Source organism: Papio anubis, chromosome 6 (genome assembly GCF_008728515.1).
Source record: "Papio anubis isolate 15944 chromosome 6, Panubis1.0, whole genome shotgun sequence".
Taxonomy (NCBI): Eukaryota; Metazoa; Chordata; class Mammalia; order Primates; family Cercopithecidae; genus Papio; species Papio anubis.
The window spans coordinates 74,874,140-74,894,425 of record NC_044981.1 but is presented as its reverse complement, the minus strand read 5'-3'; the positions used below and the strand labels follow the sequence as shown (position 1 = coordinate 74,894,425).

Here is a 20,286-nt window from a genome sequence, read left to right as displayed (position 1 = left end):
CTTTCAAATCCCACATTGAAATCTGATTGCCAATGTTGGAGGTGGGGTCTGGCAGGAAGTTTTTGGGTCATGGGGGCAGATCCCTCCAGGATGTCTTGATGCCATTCTGACCAGAGTGCATGAGCTCTCACTCTTGTCTCCCCATTGAGAACTGACTGTTAAAAGGAGCCTGACACCTTCTTCCCTTCTCTTTCTCATGTCTTCCTCTCTTCATGTGATGCCTGGCATGAATAGATGCTTTCTGAAGCCCTCACCAGAAGCAGATGCTGGTGCCATGTTTCTTGTACAACCTGCAGAACTGTGAGACAAATAAACCTCTTTTCTTTATAAATTACCCAGCCTCAGGTATTCCTTTATGGCAACCAAATGGACTAAGACACCTGCATTCTATGGACTCACCTATTGTCTTAAGCTGGTCATCTCATTGGCACTTTCCTCCCACCGTGGGTTACTGAGTAACGTTAGCTTCCTTGTCTACTGAAAACTCCAACTATCTAACTTTGGCTGAAGACTGAATGCTATTTCTGTCCTACATAACTGCCACTGGGAACTTTCGTGTCTTTCTGAAATCTCTACAGGCACTTGCCCTTCCCTCAGATGATCCTAATTCCTGCATTCCAGATAGAAGAATGTCCAACTTGGAGTGTGCCTCCAAATTCTAGTCTCTCTACCTCAAATTTCTCTATGTGTTCAGCCATATAATTCTCCATTCCATCTTGACTCCAAAGAAAAAGTAAAGAAATTAACAAAGGAGAATTAGGGTAATTCTTTGTGTGTGTGCATGTGTGTGTGTGTGTGTTTGTATGTTTGTGTGTCTGTATGAGAGAGAGTACATAAGAACTAGCATTAAAAATAACAAACCAAAACCCTTTAAAAAGGTCAAGAGGTTTACTCAGATGTTTGCAAGAACTTTCAATGTGCTAGACACTTCCTAAGGAACTAGAGAAACACAGGTGACAAAACAAAGCCTCTAATTTGATGCAGTGCAAAGTCTAAAGGGAAGAGACAGAGCTTGCTTACAAGTAACTTCGATTTGAAATTGGCATTAACAGAGGCATGCCTATAGAGCCAGGGCAATCAAAGGGGAAAGTGCATGGGGAGGGCTAAAACGCTACACCTATGTGTAGACAAAGAAGAGAAGCACAGCACCAGAAACACAAAAAGGAGAAACACAAAAAGCACAGCTCCTAGGATGATGGGAACAGAAAGTCTGTAAGTATTATAACAAAAGGTAGAAAGAAGAGATGATGAAAGGCAAAAAAGGAGTTGCAAATGTAGGGGCCAGAGTTAGGAGCAAATAACCTACTTTCTCCTGGAATTGGAAATTAAGGTTTTCTGTATACTTGAAGCTCACCCTACCAAACACAAATTTATTATTATATTATATTTTAAACTACTTCTGTTTAGAAATCTTTCTAATATACCAAATATGTGTCTGCATTGTAAAGCAGAGACATCAAACCAAAATATGCCAAACCTGATTTAACCTGTTCTAGAGTCAGAATCTTCATGATGGTCCATTTTTATACTTTGATGTGGTGTACTGACATTTCTAGAGTCCATTCAAATGTAAAAGTCTGCTGTTTCACTCTATGCCAAACACAGTCTAAAACTATGCTTCTGGAATTCTCCAATTCTGCCTTAAGAAGGGAGTGTCACTTCTCAGAGCTTCCCATTATGACTTCCATCACTTGGGCTGTGACGACTTCTGCCTGTTTCATTAACAATCCTCTGGGTGAGGTGGTCCTACAGGGTGGCCCTCTGCCATGAAGAATGTAGAATGAAGAGCCAATCACCTCTCAGTGGCTTTTCTGCTTCCTTCCAGGTCTCTTGCTTCATTCTACATGGTTCTAGAATTCTGATATCGAAATAGAATTCTACAATAAAATTATCTTTAATAACAAAAGATTCTTCCTGCCACTTATTTAACAGCAATAAAATAAAGTGTGTCCCTCACAGCCTTTATGTTTTCCAAAGTAGACTTCTAGCTACACTCTAATCCCGTTCCTCTTTGGCATGGTCATAAACTCTTGATTAGCTTTACTCCGATGTGGAAAACACAGAAACATTCATTCAATAAAATACTATGTGATAAGTGCTCTAAAAGGAAATGTGGGGAAATTAAAAGATAAACAGAACAGGTCCCTGACCGTAAAGAACTAAGAACTCAAAGAACCTTGACTGCATTGAGGCCAGGAGAAAACATTCCACAATCTACAGCATGGAGGGAGGTGGAAGAAAAAGGCTCTCAGTTTGGAGGGCAAAGGTGGAAGGAAGGGGAGAGGATAACCTTCATGAGGAAATAGCAATGCCACTGGCTTTGAAGAAATGAGGCAATCTTACCAGACGCAATGCAAAGTGAGCACAATAAGGCAAAAGAAATAGCATGAGAAAGGGATAGGAAGTTTAGAGAAAAAGCAAAAAGAAGTCTGATATATATATATATATATATTATACATATATAATATATATATTAGTCAAAATATATATTATATATGTAATATATATTATATATAATATATGTATAATATATATTATATATATTATATATGTAAAATATATATATATATATTATATATATATATTAGTCAAAAGACTAGAGAGAGAAAATGCTGCAAAGGTAGGTCAGAATCCGATTACATAGGGCCCAAAATGCCAGACCAAAAAGTTAGGCCTTGAAGCTGTAAGCTCTGAAAGGTCAGTGAAGTTTTTCTGAATCTAACACACAAGATTTAATCTTGTTAACAGGATGATTTTTTTTCCCTTTAATGGAAAAAGAATTCAAAGGTGAATTATTAATCATTTCATCCGTGTTAATTATCTCTTAGAACCAAGCTTGCTATTAAAACATTGCTGTGGAATTAACTACAGGGTGGCCACTTGTCCTGCTCTCATGCTACAGGAAATACATACAAATGGAAAAAAGGGGTCATTAAGTCTAAAACAAAGTGGATATACAAATCAAATTCATGTATTTGACAAAAAAGAACAGGGAAAGCGACATCTGTTCCAATTCACAGTAAATACAAAATATTTAGGTCTTTTAACTTTCCACTGGCGTCTTTCAAATAAGTAAAATTTTTTAGAATCTTAAAAACAGCCACCTTCCCAACTCGAGATTTGCTATTTTTCTATCTAGTTCTGATGACTTTCTTTGCCCTCATCCAAATAGATATACCTGCCCTCCTGACTTAGCTACAGGATGAGTACATTTAGGATTATATTCCATATGAGCCTGTGTTGTCCCAATTTTCTATGTTCATCTTTGCTCCCCAAGATTAAGAGTTGTTTGGGGGGAAGGATCATGCCATATACTCATTCTGAATTCTGAACATGGCTGAACACTGGACAAAAGAAGATATTCATAAATACATAGGAGTTGATTAACCCAATTAATTTCCAAAATATATATTCCCTAAAGACTCAATTCTGTTATTCATATGGTCTGTGCAAGGAATAGAAGAAAAATTTGAAATTCAGAGCTAGAAGAAATCTTTAAAAAAAGATAACCACAACCACTTCTTAAAAAAAAAAAAATCAACATTATTAGTCATTAGGAAAACGCAAATCAAAACCACACTGAGGTACCACTGCATTCTCTAAAAGTGCTATAATGAAAAAGACAAATAATCACAAATGTAGGAGAGGATGCAGAGAGACTGGAACCCTCATACACTGCTAGTGGGAATGTAAAATGAAATGGCCACTGTGGAAAACAGTTTGGCAGTTCCTCAAAAATGCAAAATATCGCATTATCATACAAACCACCAATTCCACTCCTAGGTATATACCCAAGAGAACTGAAAACATATGTTCATACAAAAACTTATACACAAACGTTCAGAGCGGCATTATTAATCACAGCCAAAAAGTGGAAGCAACTCAAATATCCATCAACTGATAAATGGATAAACAAACTCTGGTATATTCATGCCACAGAATATTATTCAGCCATAAAAAGAAATGAAGTGCTAATACGTTCTACAACATGAATGAACCTTAAAAACACTACGCCAAGTGAAAGAAGCCAGACATCAAGGGTTTCATTTATGATTCTATTTATATGAAATGTCCAGAAGAGGCAAATCCATTGAGCCAGAAAGCAGATTAGTGCTTGCCAGGAGCTAGAGGGAGGTGAGAATGGGGAGTGACTACTAATGGGCATGAATAGGGGTGATAAAATATTCTGGAATTAGATTATTGCACAACATAGTAAACACACACACACACACCAAAAAAAAGAAAAAAAGAAAAAAAAAACCCTGGGACATACAATTTTTAAAAGTTAATTTTATGGCATGTGAATTATATCTCAATTAGGAAACAACAATAACAACACAACAAAAAACCTGAAGCCCAGAGAAGCCAAGTTTCTTGTCCAAAGACAAAAAGCTGATTAAACAGCACCGCCAGAACCAGATTCCAAGCCTCCCAACTTCCAATGCAGTATTCTAGCTCCACAATACACTGCTCTAGAAGTATTAGACAATGGATCCTGAGCTTGGAAGCAATGTAGACTTGAACTAGTCATTTAACAGGTCATACCTTATCAAAAGAGGAAATGGAATTAAATGATCTCTTCAGTTCCTTCCAGTTTTAAAGCTATCGGAGTCCTCTCAGGTTGAGACCATTTCCTCTCTGATGCTATAGAGTGGTGGTTCTCAAACGGGGCGATTTTGCCCCCTAGGGGACATTGGAGAATGTCTGGAGACATTTTTGGTTGTCACAACCAGGAGGAAGGGTGCTACTAGCACCCAGTGGGTAGAAATCAGGCAAATTGCTCTATATCTACGATACACAAGACAATCCCCCACGACAAAGAGTTGTCCAGCCCAAAATGTCAATAATGCCACTGTTGACAAACCCTGGTTTAGGGTATGACCAACTATTTTCAAGCTTTTCAAGGCAGTTCCACCCTAGAGTTAATAACTTCAGAGTGGCAATTTTGAGATTACAGTGACTAGAGGCTGACACCATGCTAGCACCAAGCATATAGCAAACAGACAGGAACTTTTTAACCCCACTGCAGTCAACCTCCCTAAAGAGTCAAATATTCAAATGCCAACAGAAGTCAGACAGTTAATAATGTAAAATAATGAAGACAGCAAACAACTAATAACCATTTAAAACTAGTATTTCCTTCCTTTCACACACACGCACAAACTTTTGCTGGCTCCCATTCTTCTTGAAACATATATACAGCCTTCTCAATATAATCTTATGGTTTCCCACTTTTGATGGACATAGATGCCAAGAAGTACTTTCTATTATAAGACAAAAGAATATACAAGCTCAGCAACAAATGGCTCAGAGTTGGGAAAATGGAAAGAATGATGAGGGGCTGTGTAGACACCAAGGATACAGGCCCAAGGCAAGGGGGTATCACTACTCAGTTCCAGTGGATCCATGCCAAGATGCCATGATGCCATGATGGAGTGAGGTGCCAGGATCAAGTAATCTTCAGATGTCTTCAGAAGAATGGGAAATCCCGGTTATGTTTGTGTCTAAGAAAGATATCTCCCAGTATTTAAAATATTTGCTCAAAAGAATTTAAAATGATGTGTTAACTCAAAAGAGGGTGTTTCAGACTTGAAACCAGATTGTGACTTCCAGCCTACACTAACCTTAATAAACAATGACAGTTTGGGGTGTTCCTAAGGCTATGTTCCATCTAACTCAGGACCGTTTTTTTTTTTTTTTTTTTTGAGATGGAGTCTCACTCTGTCACCCACGCTGGAGTGAAAGGGCGCGATCTCGTCTCACTGTAACCTACTCCGAGCCTGGGTTCAAGCAATTCTCCTACCTCAGCCTCCCAAGGAGCTGGGATTACAGGCACCCACCAGCACACCCAGCTAATTTTTGCATTTTTAGTAGAGACGGGGTTTCACCACTTTGGCCAGGCTGGTCTCCAACTCCTGACCTCAGGTGATCCACCCGCCTCTGCTCCCAAACTTCTGGGATTACAGGTGTGAGCCACCGCGCCCGGCCAACTCAGGACCTATTATCTGATTATTTGAACATTATTTTTTCTTAATTAAATCTATATAGCTCATTTAAAGTTGAAAAAAATCAGAAAATTATTGTCAACTTAAATTTAAATGACACTCAATAATAATAATGGCTGCTATTTCATTAAGCTTCAACAACTTTACAAGCAGATTTTCTGAGATCCAGAGAAGTAAAAAGGCACGCTCCGCCACCTTGCCCATTAGAGTATCAGATCCATAATTCAAACCTAGGTCTTTCTGCCCCTAGAGTCTACATTTTTTTTACTCATCACTGCCCTTGTATCACACAAATTTACTCTATCTACCAAGCTTATGAGGCTCTCTCAATAACTTGCGTATAAATAATCTAATATTAGAGAGATGGCTGACAATAAACAAAGCATAATGATCTCGGAGCAATTAAACTGGACAGATGAAGTGTGTAAACAGCAGCTTCACTGACGACTCCTGCAGGCCTCCTCCCTACCCATGTGTGTTGACTGAATCTTTCCCTTTACAGATGAAGGCTGTCTACACTCCCCCAGACCCTCAATTCCCTCCCTGCCACCAACAGCCCCAACTCTGGCCTCCTACTTTCTACTCCCTCTCTTGCATTCATCTCCCTCAGTAGGCTGCAATACATTGATAAACTCCTTCCACTAACAAGAACACTTTTGTGCAGAGCATACAACGGGGAATAATCAGCCCATAGAGAACATTTCTCCTAGTAACCTAGGATTCAGGATGTAAAGGATGAGGGCACACACCTACCTCCACAGCAACCATTTGTCCCCACGGATCTGCTGCCCAAAAGGCCCCAATATATTAAATATCTCTGCCTATGACCCCATCTCTGGGTTACGGCCATCCTGGCCAACCTTTCTTTCCCCATATTACCTATTGCCCTCCCATCCAATCCTGCTCCCTCCAGTTCAACCCATTAAGTTGGTTCTATTCAACTTTATCACACACAGCCAAAGAACCACATTCGAAGGAAATCATATATTCAGTTTCAGGACATCCAACAAAACATTAAACAGTCTCTTCGGAGCAGTGCCTGTTCTCATTTCCTTTAACTTCTGAAGTCTTCCTCTGGGACATGGCCTATAGGAAGAAGATGATACCGATCTGGTTATCTGAACCTTCTGGGTTCTATGACAAGACAAGTTATTTAAAGTTTGGGCTTCTTACTCTTCTGAGAGGGGGCAGGGTAATTATAAACAGCTACTATACCAAGTTACTTTAAGGAATACAAATAACATACACAAGCCCCCTAGTACTGCCTGCACATGTGAATGGTACTCATTGTTATTATCACAAAATACTCGTTTTCAATTTTAAATCATACTCCTTTTAGCTTCCATCAATCTCTGAAGAAGCAAAACCATTACTTTCACATGCTCTAAGGACAACATGCCTACAATTATCAGCTCAGCAGCTGAGTGGAGACCCCGGAACCACTCCTCAGGAGTCCTGCACAATTCCCTCTGTTTATTACAGCTTGAGTTCAGACACTGTTATTCTAGCATGCTTGCTGCGATAGCACAACCCAGGTTCTCATCAGTCTCTTGGTCAGGGGCTCTTCTGGTGGGCAATGTGGTGCAATATAAAAAGTACCAGGCACAAAATCAGAAGAAAAGGGTTTGAATCTAGGCTTTACCACTGAGCTGAATAATCCTAGACATGCTACTTAATTACCCTGTGTCTCAACACTCTCATCTGTAAAATGAGTATAATAAATCATAGTTTGGCCGGGCGCGGTGGCTCACGCCTGTAATCCCAGCACTTTGGGAGGCCGAGGCGAGTGGATCACAAGGTCAGGAGATCGAGACCATCCTGGCTAACACGGTGAAACTCCGTCTCTACTAAAAATACAAAAAATTAGCCGGGCGTGGTGGCAGGCGCCTATAGTCCCAGCTACTTGGGAGGCAGAGGCAGGAGAATGGCGTGAATCCGGGAGGCGGAGCTAGCAGTGAGTTGAGATTGCGCCACTGCACTCCAGCCTGGTCGACAGAGTGAGACTCCGTCTCAAAAAAAAAAAAAAAATCATAGTTTGTAGGACAATTGTAAAGATGAAATAACATAAAGTAAATATTGTACCACATTGCTGGACACAGGTAAAGAGTAACTGTTCAGCTGCCCTTTCAGTGTTCCAAGGCTCAGTACAATGGGTCCCCTCTTCCAGCTGTCTTTTTCCTTCTCCTGTCTCCCACAATTTTCCACAAAGCCCCCTTACTGCTTTTACCATCATCAACCTGCCCATCTGCCAGATCTGAAAGTGCCCAACTTATGTTTCACAGGTATTCAAAATTCACAGTGTTCAGATTCACAGTCAGGATTCTAGGAAATTCCATTCATCTTCATTAAACACAGAAATCCTGGCCCCTCACTGCCCCCAACCCCCACCAAATTTGGGGTGACAGACAAGGCATGATGTTTGCAGAGGATGTCCATCAATTCAACTTGGTGTTTCATATTCCTTCTCCCTGTTACTCACAAACTCAACATATTCTTTATCAGTTACAAGAATCTGAAAGACAGAGTCTAAACACATGAAGTCTAAGGCAGGGATGGCAAATACATGGCATAAGCCCTAATCCTCCCTCTGGTACCAAGGCAGGCATCGACAATCAATCACACTGTTTTCCTGCTGATCCCAGTCAAGGCTCCAAAACCCCTCTCCCGGCTCTCCTGGAGAGCCTTGACTGGGATCAGCAGGAAAACAGTGTCCCTTAGACACCAAAATCTTTGGATGCTCAAGTCCCTTATATCAAGTCATATAGTATTTACATATAACCTATGTAAAGTATGGTATAATTTAAATCATCTATAGATTATTTATAATATCTAATATAATGTAAATGCTATGTAAATAGTTGTAATACTATATTATTTAGGGAATCAGGACTAGAAAAAGTCTGTACATGTTCAGTACAGATGCAACTGTCCACTTTTTTTCTCATTATTTTTGATCCACACGTGGGTGAATCCACAAATATGGAACCCACAGATACCAAGGGCTGACTGTATTATGTATAGCAAAGAATAGTGACCATGTGCATAGTAGTAAGCACTTTTTGGGGAGTGAAAATATGATCTGAATGACTCATGTACAACATGCCATGTACCTATAAAACATCCAAACATTACAGCAGAACTCTAACTAAATGGTATGTTTGGGGAATGGCCTGCTCAAATTATAATGTTTTCACATATTTAAGTAGAAAACCCTTTACACCTAAACTTACTAAAATCTCTCCTAAAATTATACCTGCATGCATCCTCAGCCCAGTAAGTAGTTTGTACTATATATAATTTTTAGATGATTAAAGAACTTACACAGTTCAAGGTCATCGTGATTTTTTTTATCGTTATGCTGTTATCACTACTACTACTGAAGATGATTATGACATAGAAAAAGTAGGTAACATGCACTGAGTACTCACTATGTCATGGCACTTAGTTAAATGCCGAATGCAGAATCATTCATTCATTCAAAGCTCCTAAGAGCTTTTCTATGCATAAAATACCATTCCTATCCCACCTTTACAAATGAAGAGGCTAAGGTTACTTGTCCAATGTCATGCCTTTCATCAGTGGCAGAGCTAGGATTTGGACTCAGCCCCTGCCTTAACCATAACACTGTTCTCTAATGATGGATTCCCATAGCCAGGACAGAGAGGTAGGTGCATAGGTTGAATATAAACTGACTCCAGAATTAAAGAAATCAGCACATATTCAACCCAAACATTTATTTTGGCTAGTAAGCAGTTTGTTTATCATAAAAGAACAGTGAAATCTAAACTCCCATCAATGGAGGGCTCAGGCCTATAAAGGTGGCCAATTCCCATTCAAAGAAACTGCGCCAATGAACATAATTATTAAAAGAGAACCAGTGACAGATAAGCAGAGACTGTGATTTAAAACAAACCACAAAAAAAAAAAAAAAAAAAGAGCAAGAGAGAGAACCACTGAGCTTTAATTCACATGGGAATGTCATGAATAAAGAAGACCACACTCCCACGCCTTGTGGAACATGCAGAAGGAAAACAAGTTAACTCAAAAGCTATGCTTGTTGCTCTTTGGGTTTTTTGTTTTGCTTTGTTTTGCTTTTAATATTAGATCGGTATGTAGCAATAGCTGCTGACTTTAACTATATTTGCATTTACCAAATACCACTGAACTGACCTGTCAATCAAGTCACCTAATTGTGTGTCTCTTACTCTCAGTCCTCCACTCTCAAAGCCACTAGACTGGAGATGACAAAAGCCATTTCAGATGTGAGCCATGACCCAGTAGGAATTGGAAAACACATCCTGAAGTAGTTAGAACCCCCTGCCCTCAGTCGCACCCAGTGTTCCCTGTCTGCTAAAGGAGCTGAGAAGCAATGCTGGTAGAGGGCCCACCAGGACCCCACAGCAAAGCAGGCACACCCTGCTGGGGTACCTTCCACTTCGGGGGTCAGCTCCAAGAAACAACCCCTTGGAGTTCTGCCAAATACTGCACCAGCTCAAAAGAGTCAGATCCCCTTGGGAATAAGCTGTCAATAGTAACAAAGGTGACCAACAAAATTGTTCCCAAATTGTCCCAGGGGCTGTGCCAGCCTAAAAGTGCCTAAGTTTGTAGGGAGGTGGGGCCCCAACCACCTACATGCTGGCACCTGAGTTCAGCTTTCCATCCCACCGCAAAGCTGTCATGAGCCAGAAGGGCAACATTCAATTAAGTGCTTCTCCAAGCTTTATTTCTTTTTTAGAGTTAGAAAATAAAACCAATCAAATATAAAAGAGATAGCAATACTAACCCTTTAAATTACCACAGTCCAGTTCCTGAGAAACTAGCCAGTGCTGACAGATGAAGTCAGATAAGCCTATTAAGAGAGAGAGACAGAAGTGAAACTGCACTGCCTTAAATTGGGTTGTGCAGTTTCTAGCTGGTACAGGTTTCCAATCTCCAGATCTCCAGTTCCTCCCCTCCTGCCCTACTCCTCCCAGCCACCCCAGTGCTCCCCAAAATCTAAGCCATGGCACATACTCATCACTGTCTAAAAAACACTAAACAGAAGGCTTGTTGATATGTTCTTAAGCTAAAACTAGAAGGAGGACCCTCAAAAGACAACTGTATATAACCTGAGGTAGAACAGTCCCCACAAAAGTTAACAAGCATTTGCCATTTCACAGAAGAAAGAAAATGTTCACTAAATTTTTAAGGCTAACCTCTTTTTCTGCATCATGGATAAACAGTATAAAATAAAATTAATCACAGAAAAAAATGAATACAGGAGTGTGGTTTAAATCAGAACTTAAATGTCTAACTAACTCTCCAGCTAAAATAATACCCATTTAAAGCAATTCCTGCTGAAAAACTCCTGAAGCCTAAAAGGGTCTCCTGAGTTTGGAGCTTCGAGGGTGACTTTTTAAAAAAACTGACATTTAGCAGGTGAAATAATAATTTCTAGACCCCATTCTTAAATATGCATTTCAAACTAAAGTATTTTTGTTGTTGGTAGTGATGGTTTTGGGGTTTTGTTTATTTGTTTGAGACAGGGTCTCATTTTGTCACCCAGGCTGGAGTGCAGTAGCACAATCTCGGCTCACTGCAGGTTTGACCTCCCGAGGTTCAAGCACTCCTCCTGCCTGAGCCCCCCAAGTAACTGGGACTACAGGTGCATGCCACCATGCCCCGCTAATTTTTATATTTTTTGTAGAGATGGGGTTTTGCCATGATGCCCAGGCTGGTCTCGAGTTCCTGAGTTCAAGAGATCTGTCTGCCTCAGTCTCCCAAAGTGCAAAGATTATAGGCATGAGCCACTGCATCTGACACAAAATATTTTAAACTTTCATATGTAATGATCAGTAAGTCACGCTAATTTCTACTTTAGAAAGTGAAACATTCACTATGAATCTAGACTTTTTTCTATTCTGTCACCCATTTCTAATTTGATAGAAAAAAACAATTAATTTAAGAACTTTTTATAAATCAAAGATGAAAAATAACTAAGGAAGAAATATTGTTTAGTTAATATCTCACACTGCTTCCTGTTGCCTGCTGAGTTTTTCACCATCAATAGCTCTTTTCCTTTTCAATTTTTGATTTTTAAAAGTCAAAAAACAGAAAAAAAACAACACTCACACCATCTTACATGAGACTTCCTGCAATGTGCAAACCACCTTGTTTTTCATATTATAAATATATGTCAAAATTTAGTTTCCTCAACAATCAACAGAGTGAAAAGACAACCTACAGAATGGGAGAAAAGGTGAAAACTATGCGTCAACAGGAGACTAATATTGAGAACATACAAGGAACCCAAACAGCAGCAAAAAAAAAAAAAAAAAAAAAAATCCAATTAAAATTGGATAAGTGATCTAAATAGATGGCTCTCAAAAGAAGACACACAAATGGCCAACAAATACATTTTTAAAATTCTTAACATCAGTAATCATCAGGTAAATGCAAATCAAAACCATAATGAGATTGCATCTCACCCCAGTTAGAAAGACTACTATCAAAAAGACAAAAAGTAACAAATGCTGATGAGGATGCAGAGAAAGGGAAACTCATATACTGCTGGTGGGAAGCAGTATATGAGTACAGCCATTCTAGTGAACAGTATGGAAGTTTCTCAAAAAACTACAAATGGAACTACAATTTGATTCTGCAATCCCACTACTGGGAATTTATCCAAAGGAAAGGAAATCAGTGTATTAAAAAGGTATCTGCAGTCCCATGTTTGCTGAAGCACTATTCACAATAGCCAAGACATGGAATCAATCTAAGTATTGAACGTACGAACGGATAATATGGTATATATACACAGTGGAATATTATTCAACCATAAAAAGAATAAAATCCTGTACTTATGGCAACATGAATGCACCCGAGGACATTACATTAAGTGAAATAAGCCAGAGACAGAAAGATAAATACATGTTCTCAACTAGATAGGAGGAGTAAGTTCTAGCATTCTATAGAATTGTAAGATATTTCCAGATAGCTAGGAGAGATTTTGAATGTTCCCAACACAAAGAAATAATATTTCAGGGGACTGATAAGTCAATTACCCTGATTTGACCACTATACATTATACATACAAAAATATCACTAGATATCCCATAAATGTGTATAATTATGTATCAATTTAAAAAACTTCTAATTCTTCTATTTTCTTAATAAAAATAGTTTGTATGCTACTTATAACGGGTAAAAGAACATCTGCAGAATTTGAAGTTGCATTCCAGAATCTAAAGCTTATCTTAAAGTTTCCTTCTAATAGTATATAATTTTGACACATTACCATATATGTTTTTCTTTGAATAACTGGGTCAATGAGAATTTCAGGGAAATAAAATACCATCAATTTCTCTGCACTCAAAGACATAGTTCTTGATCAACTCGATTTGTTTTCTTCTGTAATTGTAAGTGAAATACATTTTGATTTTTGATTTTCTTTTCTTTTCTTTTCTTTTTTTTAGATGGGAGTTTCACTCTTGTCACTCAGGCTAGAGTGCAATGGCACAATCTCAGCTCACTGCAATCTCCACCTCCTGGGTTCAAGTAATTCTCCTGCTTCAGCCTCCCAAGAGTTGGAATTATAGGCACCCGCCACCATACCAGGCTAATTTTTGTATTTTTAGTAGAGACGGGGTTTCACTCTGTTGGCCAGGCTGGTCTCGAACTCCTGACCTCGCGATCCACCTGCCTCAGCCTCCTAAAGTGCTGGGATTACAGGCATGAGCCACTGTGCCCAGCCACATTTTTATTTTCAAATAAATTATTTTATCTTGCTAAAAAACAATTAGCTTCTTCAAGTAGATTGAAATGCTTAAAATATTCATATACAAATGGGTAAACAGCTCCTAATTTCATAAAGGAATCCATACCCTTTGTTATATTTTTAAGTTTAAATGTTACTGAGGAATGGATTAAAAGCACATCAAATCTGGGAAATACTAAAATGTACTAGAAAAACTGAGGTTAGATCTTCACTTGGGATATTAAAAAATCCCATTTTCTAGCAAAAGACCTCATACATAGACTATAGTTCCATATACTTCAATATCCCGCTGCTGCCTTTAAGTGTCAAGAAATGTGGCCCAGTCTTTCCAATCAAATGAGAAAAACTCCATATGTTGGTCTTTTTATTTCAATCCTCATGTTGCACGCTATTATGGGTTGAGTTGTGTCTTCCCCAGAATATATTGAGGTCCTAACCCCCAGTACCTATGAATGTGACCTTATTTGGAAATAGGATGCTTGCAGATTATCAAGGTAAGATGACATCATTAGGGTAGGCTCTACTCAGTATGGCTGTGTCCTTATAAAAATGCAACATTTGGGCACAAAGATACATGCACAGAGGAAGAATGCCATACGAATGTGAAGGCTGAGATGAGGGTGATACATCTACAAACAAAGGGATGCCAAAGATCGCCAGCAAACCATCAGAAACTACGAGAAAGACACAGAAAGGACTCTCCCTCACACCCCTCAGAAGGAAGCAACCCCACCAACTCCCTGATCTCAGGCTTCCAGCTTCCAGAATGTTGAGACAAATTTCTGTTATTTAAGCACCCCAGTTTTTGGTATTGTGTTAATGACAGCCCTAGAGAACTAATATACAAACTTGCTCACCCTGACCTTCCGTCACCACCACATCCACTCCTTGGGACCCCAACTTACTCCTGCTTCTTCTGATCACTTGTATGCTCCCAACTCTTCCCTAACCTCACTGCACACCCTCCTCTGCCTATGTCCTCCAGCCCTGTTTCTGTTCACTGGGTACCACTTGCATTTTGGATAGGGCAGTTCTCTGTATGGGGCTGTCCCACACTGTAGGATGTCAAGTACCCCTAAGACTCTCATTCCCCCAGGATGCTACAGAGCCCACAAGGAGAACATCTACTCTAGCAGCTCTAAAGCCTCCTGCCCACCAGGGTTTGATTAAAGGTTCCCCCACCTACTGAGTAGGATCTCAATCTGGTCAGCTTGCTTCAGTCTCTTCCTCTGGAAAATGGAAATAAATATTAATAATTACCCTGCCGTGTGTCAGTGAGGATCCAATGAACTAAAGATCCTAAAGTGGCCAGTTATACTCTCATTCACGTTATTAGAGTAACTCAGGAATTAATACCCACTCTATTCTACATGATCACATCCTGACTAACTGCCTTAGAACTCTTTTCTGAGGTGTCCTTACACAGGGAGGCCTCACTGAATACATTCATAGGGATGTAACACCTTACCCGGTAATTGTGTGTATAAAAAAGTTGTAAATCACCCAAAGCAGTAGGTATGCACTTTTTACAGTTGCAAACAGCAAGACAACTCTGAGCATAGTTTCCACGTGTTCCCCTTCCACACCCACCCTCACTTGAGGTTCTATCTGTGATTTCCTACTTTGCTTCCAATACCTTTGTATCTTTTGCTCCCAGTGATGGTGGCTCTCCAACATCCAGGGATATACTGATGTCTAGCTCATTTCACCCCGCCCCATGGAAACATCTCCCAAGCCAGCATCAGTCCTTCACTCTTCCTTGATTAAACAGTTTGCATCCCAAGTCTCTGAACCGGGGAGAGAGAGAGAACTGATTTATGCCATGAGGGCAGAATCTATGTCTATTCTGACCATCGCATATGCCTAGTACCTAACATCACGTAATACAGAGCCTGGGTAAGTAAGTTTTCAGTGATTGTCTGATGAATACATCAATCATTCAATGCATGAATGAATGCATTCAGGCATCAAGAATCTGGCTTCCTATGAAATCTCAGCTCTGCACTGACTGGACATAAATGGCTTCCGGGAAAGCCACTTAATCTCTATGCCTAAATTTCCTTTTCTAAAAAATGAGGTGGTTGGGCTTCACTAAAAATATCTTTAGGTTTCCCTCCAACTCTAACAGAGCCCAGGAACTTTAATGAGGAGTAAAAGATTTTATTTGCTTTTTGAGAAATGTTAGTCAAGGCAAGTAGGAAGGTAAAGATTCTTCCGAAATCACACAACCAGGGCTCCCCCACTGCCAAGCAGCTCCATGTTCCCTGAGAAACAAAAGGCTCCAGGCAGCAGACAAGCTGCAGAAACTAAAGACATCTCTGAGATGCTAAGCACTACAGAGTTTGTCATCGTCAGTTTCTTTCAGTCTTCTTTCAGGAGTCTACCCTGTCCCACCCAAAGCTCCTCCTTTCCAGCTTGAGCAGGATGGGCTCAAGAACTCTCTCCCAGGCTCCAAATCTAACTCAATTCCTCTCCCTGCCATCTGCCTAAGGCTCCCACATGCATATTTTATGATTTCTGGCACATTTCCTCTTTATCTGACATCCTGCAATGCATCTCTCTGCCTCCTATATTATTTCTAGCTCTGGTAAGAATGTTCCTGCAAGAAGCATGTGTCCTTAGGTTGTACTTTACTACCTTTCCTAACTCATCTCCCATCTGTGAATTCCTTGGAGACACAGACCACACCTTCTATTCTCTGGCTTCCCACAAGACCAAGGACAGAGCTGGGCAAGCAGCAGACTCTTAGAAAATACTTGTTGAATGAGTAAATGAAATAATTGACCGATTTCAATGTTTTTAAAGTAAATAGTCATATTCACATATTTCCTGGACAAAGTTACTAAGACTTCCTCTTTCAGTAATACATCAAGAATAAATTAAATTTTAAAATGACATATCTATGAATATACTATTTTCTTAGAACTGAGAACAAAAAATTTCCCTACAATACAATGTGAATGAATAGCAACATGGTCAGTTGAGTAAGAAATCTGATTTTCAGGTACCTATAGCATAATAATGTGGCATTGCTTTTGTTTCCTAGTAAAAGCTGACTTCTCCTGGAGCCAGGGAAGACAAAAGAGGAATCATCCCTTGGTGTTAGTTATTCCAACTGCTGAAGCTGGAGAGCTTAGGGGAATCAGAAGAAAATAGGATGATTTTCTCTAAATAGATGGTTTAAATCTATTGATGATTGAAGCAGAGCATCTTTTTAGAAATCCTGGGACTTACTTGGCTAAGTCGAATTCTGGTCACATCCCTTCCTTGTGGTTTAATAAACTTCAGCTAAAACCAAACTGACTAAAGAATCAAATTATTTGTTCTCCCATGCACTTGCTGGCCACGGCTAGGCACCAAACGAAACACTAACAGCAGTCAACCCAACACTGCTGGAGGGAACACATCATGGCTATGCCACTAAAGCCTAATACAGCTTAATGCTACTGGCCCCATTAGCCTCGCCAGCCCAAGAATTGACCTAAATATCCTCATTAGTTCTTAGAAATTGTTATTCTTACATATTAACATAACCTTAACATCACTAAAAGTATGGATATTACAGATAAACTGTGTACTGATATAGGAGATAAAACTACAATTGGGGAGCCTCAATGAATAACTGTGTATTGATACAAGATATCATTGAGGAGACTCAATGAACAAGTATTTTCTAAAACCTGAAAAGACTGCGTCATCAAACAGCAGCACATTAAAATAGATAATTAGTGTTTATGGTCTGTAAGCATGTGGTAACTGCGTATGTCTTCTAGCTCAAACAAAACCATGTCAGAACACATGCTATCAGGCAGGGCATTGAGGGGACCTGAGCCTTCACAGTAAAATGCCCAAGGAAAGAAATTCACCTTGAGACTAATAGGTACGTATATTGTTCAAGCAAAAGAAGCTGTTATAACGATTCATCCACATTTACTCACCTGGTGAAGTCAAAAGACTTTAAAGCTAGCGTGCAATTCTGAGTTATTCATGAAAATCCTTCATTTTACAGAAGAGAAACTCAGGCAGAGATGAGGCACCTTATCCAAGCTTACACTGCACTAGTCAGGGCCCACACTAAAACTTAAGTCTCTTAATTTTAGCTCCATGTGCAAAACACAAAACATTAAATTTAAAAGTTAAAAAGGCACACAGCAGGCAGGCAATAAATATTTGCTAATGGCACTGAAGAAACAAAGATGTGGAGTACCAAAACTATCTCAATATACTACCTACTAATAGAATAAGTCAAGTCATTACCTTGACTTTGTCTGACTTGCTCAAAGTAGCCTAGCCTTTATCTCTTGTGGAAGGGATAAAAACCATTTCTTCCATAATCAATATAATGCTATTGGGACAATTATTGAAGCATGCAAGTCGGTGTGAAACCAAGAGCTTTGTAGCATTCTTAGTAAGGAGTGCATTTGAACAAATCTACCTTTGAAACAGTGCCAGTTTGTGAACACATGAAGTGTGGCTTCAGTAGGGAAACCTACAAAAGGCAGGGATGACTAACCAACCCAAATAGCTAGAAACACCAGAAACTGTCAGAAGTCTGAGGACCCCAACATGACTGCACATAAGTTGCATTTTCCCATCTATTGTTTCTAGTGCAAATGGGGGTGGAGGGACTTTGTATGATCGTGTTGGTTTCTTTTTAAATAAAAAACTTCAGTTAGTTTACAAGGATTTTTAAACAATATTTTATTCCATCTTCCACTCCACCCGCTTAAGAAACAAATTTTGGAACAATCTGACTGAGCTACTGGGCAGACAATTGGCCAGACCAAATTTAAGCAATCTACAATGCACTTTTTGATGTTACTTGATTATATATGTCACCAAGGAGGTTCTTAAATCTATAGTTGAACTCTTGGTTAAGGAAAACAAGTCTCAATAATCATGTAAAACACATGTGCTATGTCCCTCAGTGGGCTGTCAAATATACTAACTACTGAATTTTTCCTTAAAAGTCTGACATCTTTAGCTATTTAACTTTCTTTTCTTTAAAAAAAAAAAAAAATTTTCTAAAAAAATTCAAGAACATTCACTAAACAGAATAGTTAAAAATAATGAAATTAAAAAACCACAATTCATAGATCCCCAGGATAAAATTTCCAAAGCATTACAGGTGGAAAGAAAATGCGTGCATACACATACATTTACATAAAGATGCAAAAGTATTTATGGCACCCTAAGAAAAACATGACAGTGAAAGCAAACAATCCTAGCATAACAGGACAAACCTGGTGTACCATTCTCTTTGCGCAGGTATAAAACTAAACAAATGCACTTGCTGGCGGAGGAAGGGAGGACAGAGAGCAATCCCCACTTAAACTTGTTTCATTCAGGAGCTAGGTTAACAAACCAAAGCAGCCAAAAAGGCTCCCGTGCAAAACATAACCAGTCTGAAGGTCCCAAATCGGGAGGAACTAAACTAGAGGAAGGGGGGACCCCCGAAGCTCTTGAACAACCCGTTCCCCAAATTTCCACGCCACACAACAGGAGCTGGGGGCTTCCCTCGGACTCCATTTTCAGGCCGCGTTGTCTGCCTTTCAGGCCACGCAGGGTGGGCATTTGGGTGAGGCCAGGGTCCCCCACCCACCTTTCCTCCCCGCCCTCTTCATTGTTGCCGGAGCGTGATGGATCACCTGCCGGGCGCGGGCTCCAGCGGGCGGACGCGCAGAGCGCAAGGACGCGCAGTGACTAGCGCCGCGCCCCTCCCGCAGGACCCGCGCCCCGCGACCCCAACCCGCTGCCCGCCCCCACCGCGCTCACCGCCACGAAGCCCGAAGAAGAGGCGATGAACACGCGGATGACCATCCTCTCGGTGCGCCCGGGACAGACCCCTTGCCCCCGGGCTCCGGGCTGGCGTGGACGCAGAGCTGAACCCTGCTACGAGCCGCCGGCCGCCTCCGGGTAAAGAACTGCCGTCGGGGAAGATCGCTGGGATCTGGCTCCCTCCCACGGGGTCCGCAGATAAAAGCCCAGCGCCGCCCGGCCGCAGGCTGAAGGGGAAGGAGAGGGAGGAGGAGGGAGCCGGCTGCGGGGCGTGATGGGAGTTGTAGTTTCCGTCTCTCCCTGGAGTGGCTGGTGGACTGAGCTCCCCTCCTGACTGCGCTTCGATCCCGAACACGCGCAGGTGGCTGGAGGAGAGCCACAACCTGGGGAGAAGCTGTGAGTTGGGTTGGCAAGGATCCTAGCTTGACGAGGAAAAAGCAAACTAGGCAAAAGGGCTTGGTTCAAAGTCCAAGCTTGGGTTCTGTATTGTGGTTTACTGGTTTGGAGCATCCACACCCAGAAATGCCAACAGACACGATCGTGCTGCGGACACACATCGTCTCAGGGCCGCTGGAGTACCGGGCTAACCCCAGCTACCTGAAGCAGGCGGGATCAGCGAGCCGGGTGCTCGGGAGGTGTGGACGGTAGGGCTCGCTTTTTTGTCCAGTAGCACTGGAGATTGCAGAAAGGTGATTATTTTGGGTAAATGAGAGGTCTTCTCTTGTCTGTACACACTGAAAATTAGAA

At 40.6% G+C, this 20,286-nt stretch overlaps 1 protein-coding gene across 1 annotated transcript in view; it reads right to left on the bottom strand.

The window, feature by feature from the left end:
- The window catches only part of SH3BGRL2 (SH3 domain binding glutamate rich protein like 2), a 69,483-nt gene extending 49,551 nt beyond the window's left edge, over positions 1 to 19,932 (bottom strand). The window contains exon 1 of the mRNA XM_003897833.4: positions 19,537 to 19,932. Within this exon, the coding sequence (XP_003897882.1) occupies positions 19,537 to 19,581 (45 nt within the window). The 5' untranslated portion in view covers positions 19,582 to 19,932. The remainder of the gene's footprint in view (positions 1 to 19,536) is intronic.
- Positions 19,933 to 20,286: the final 354 nt, after the last annotated feature.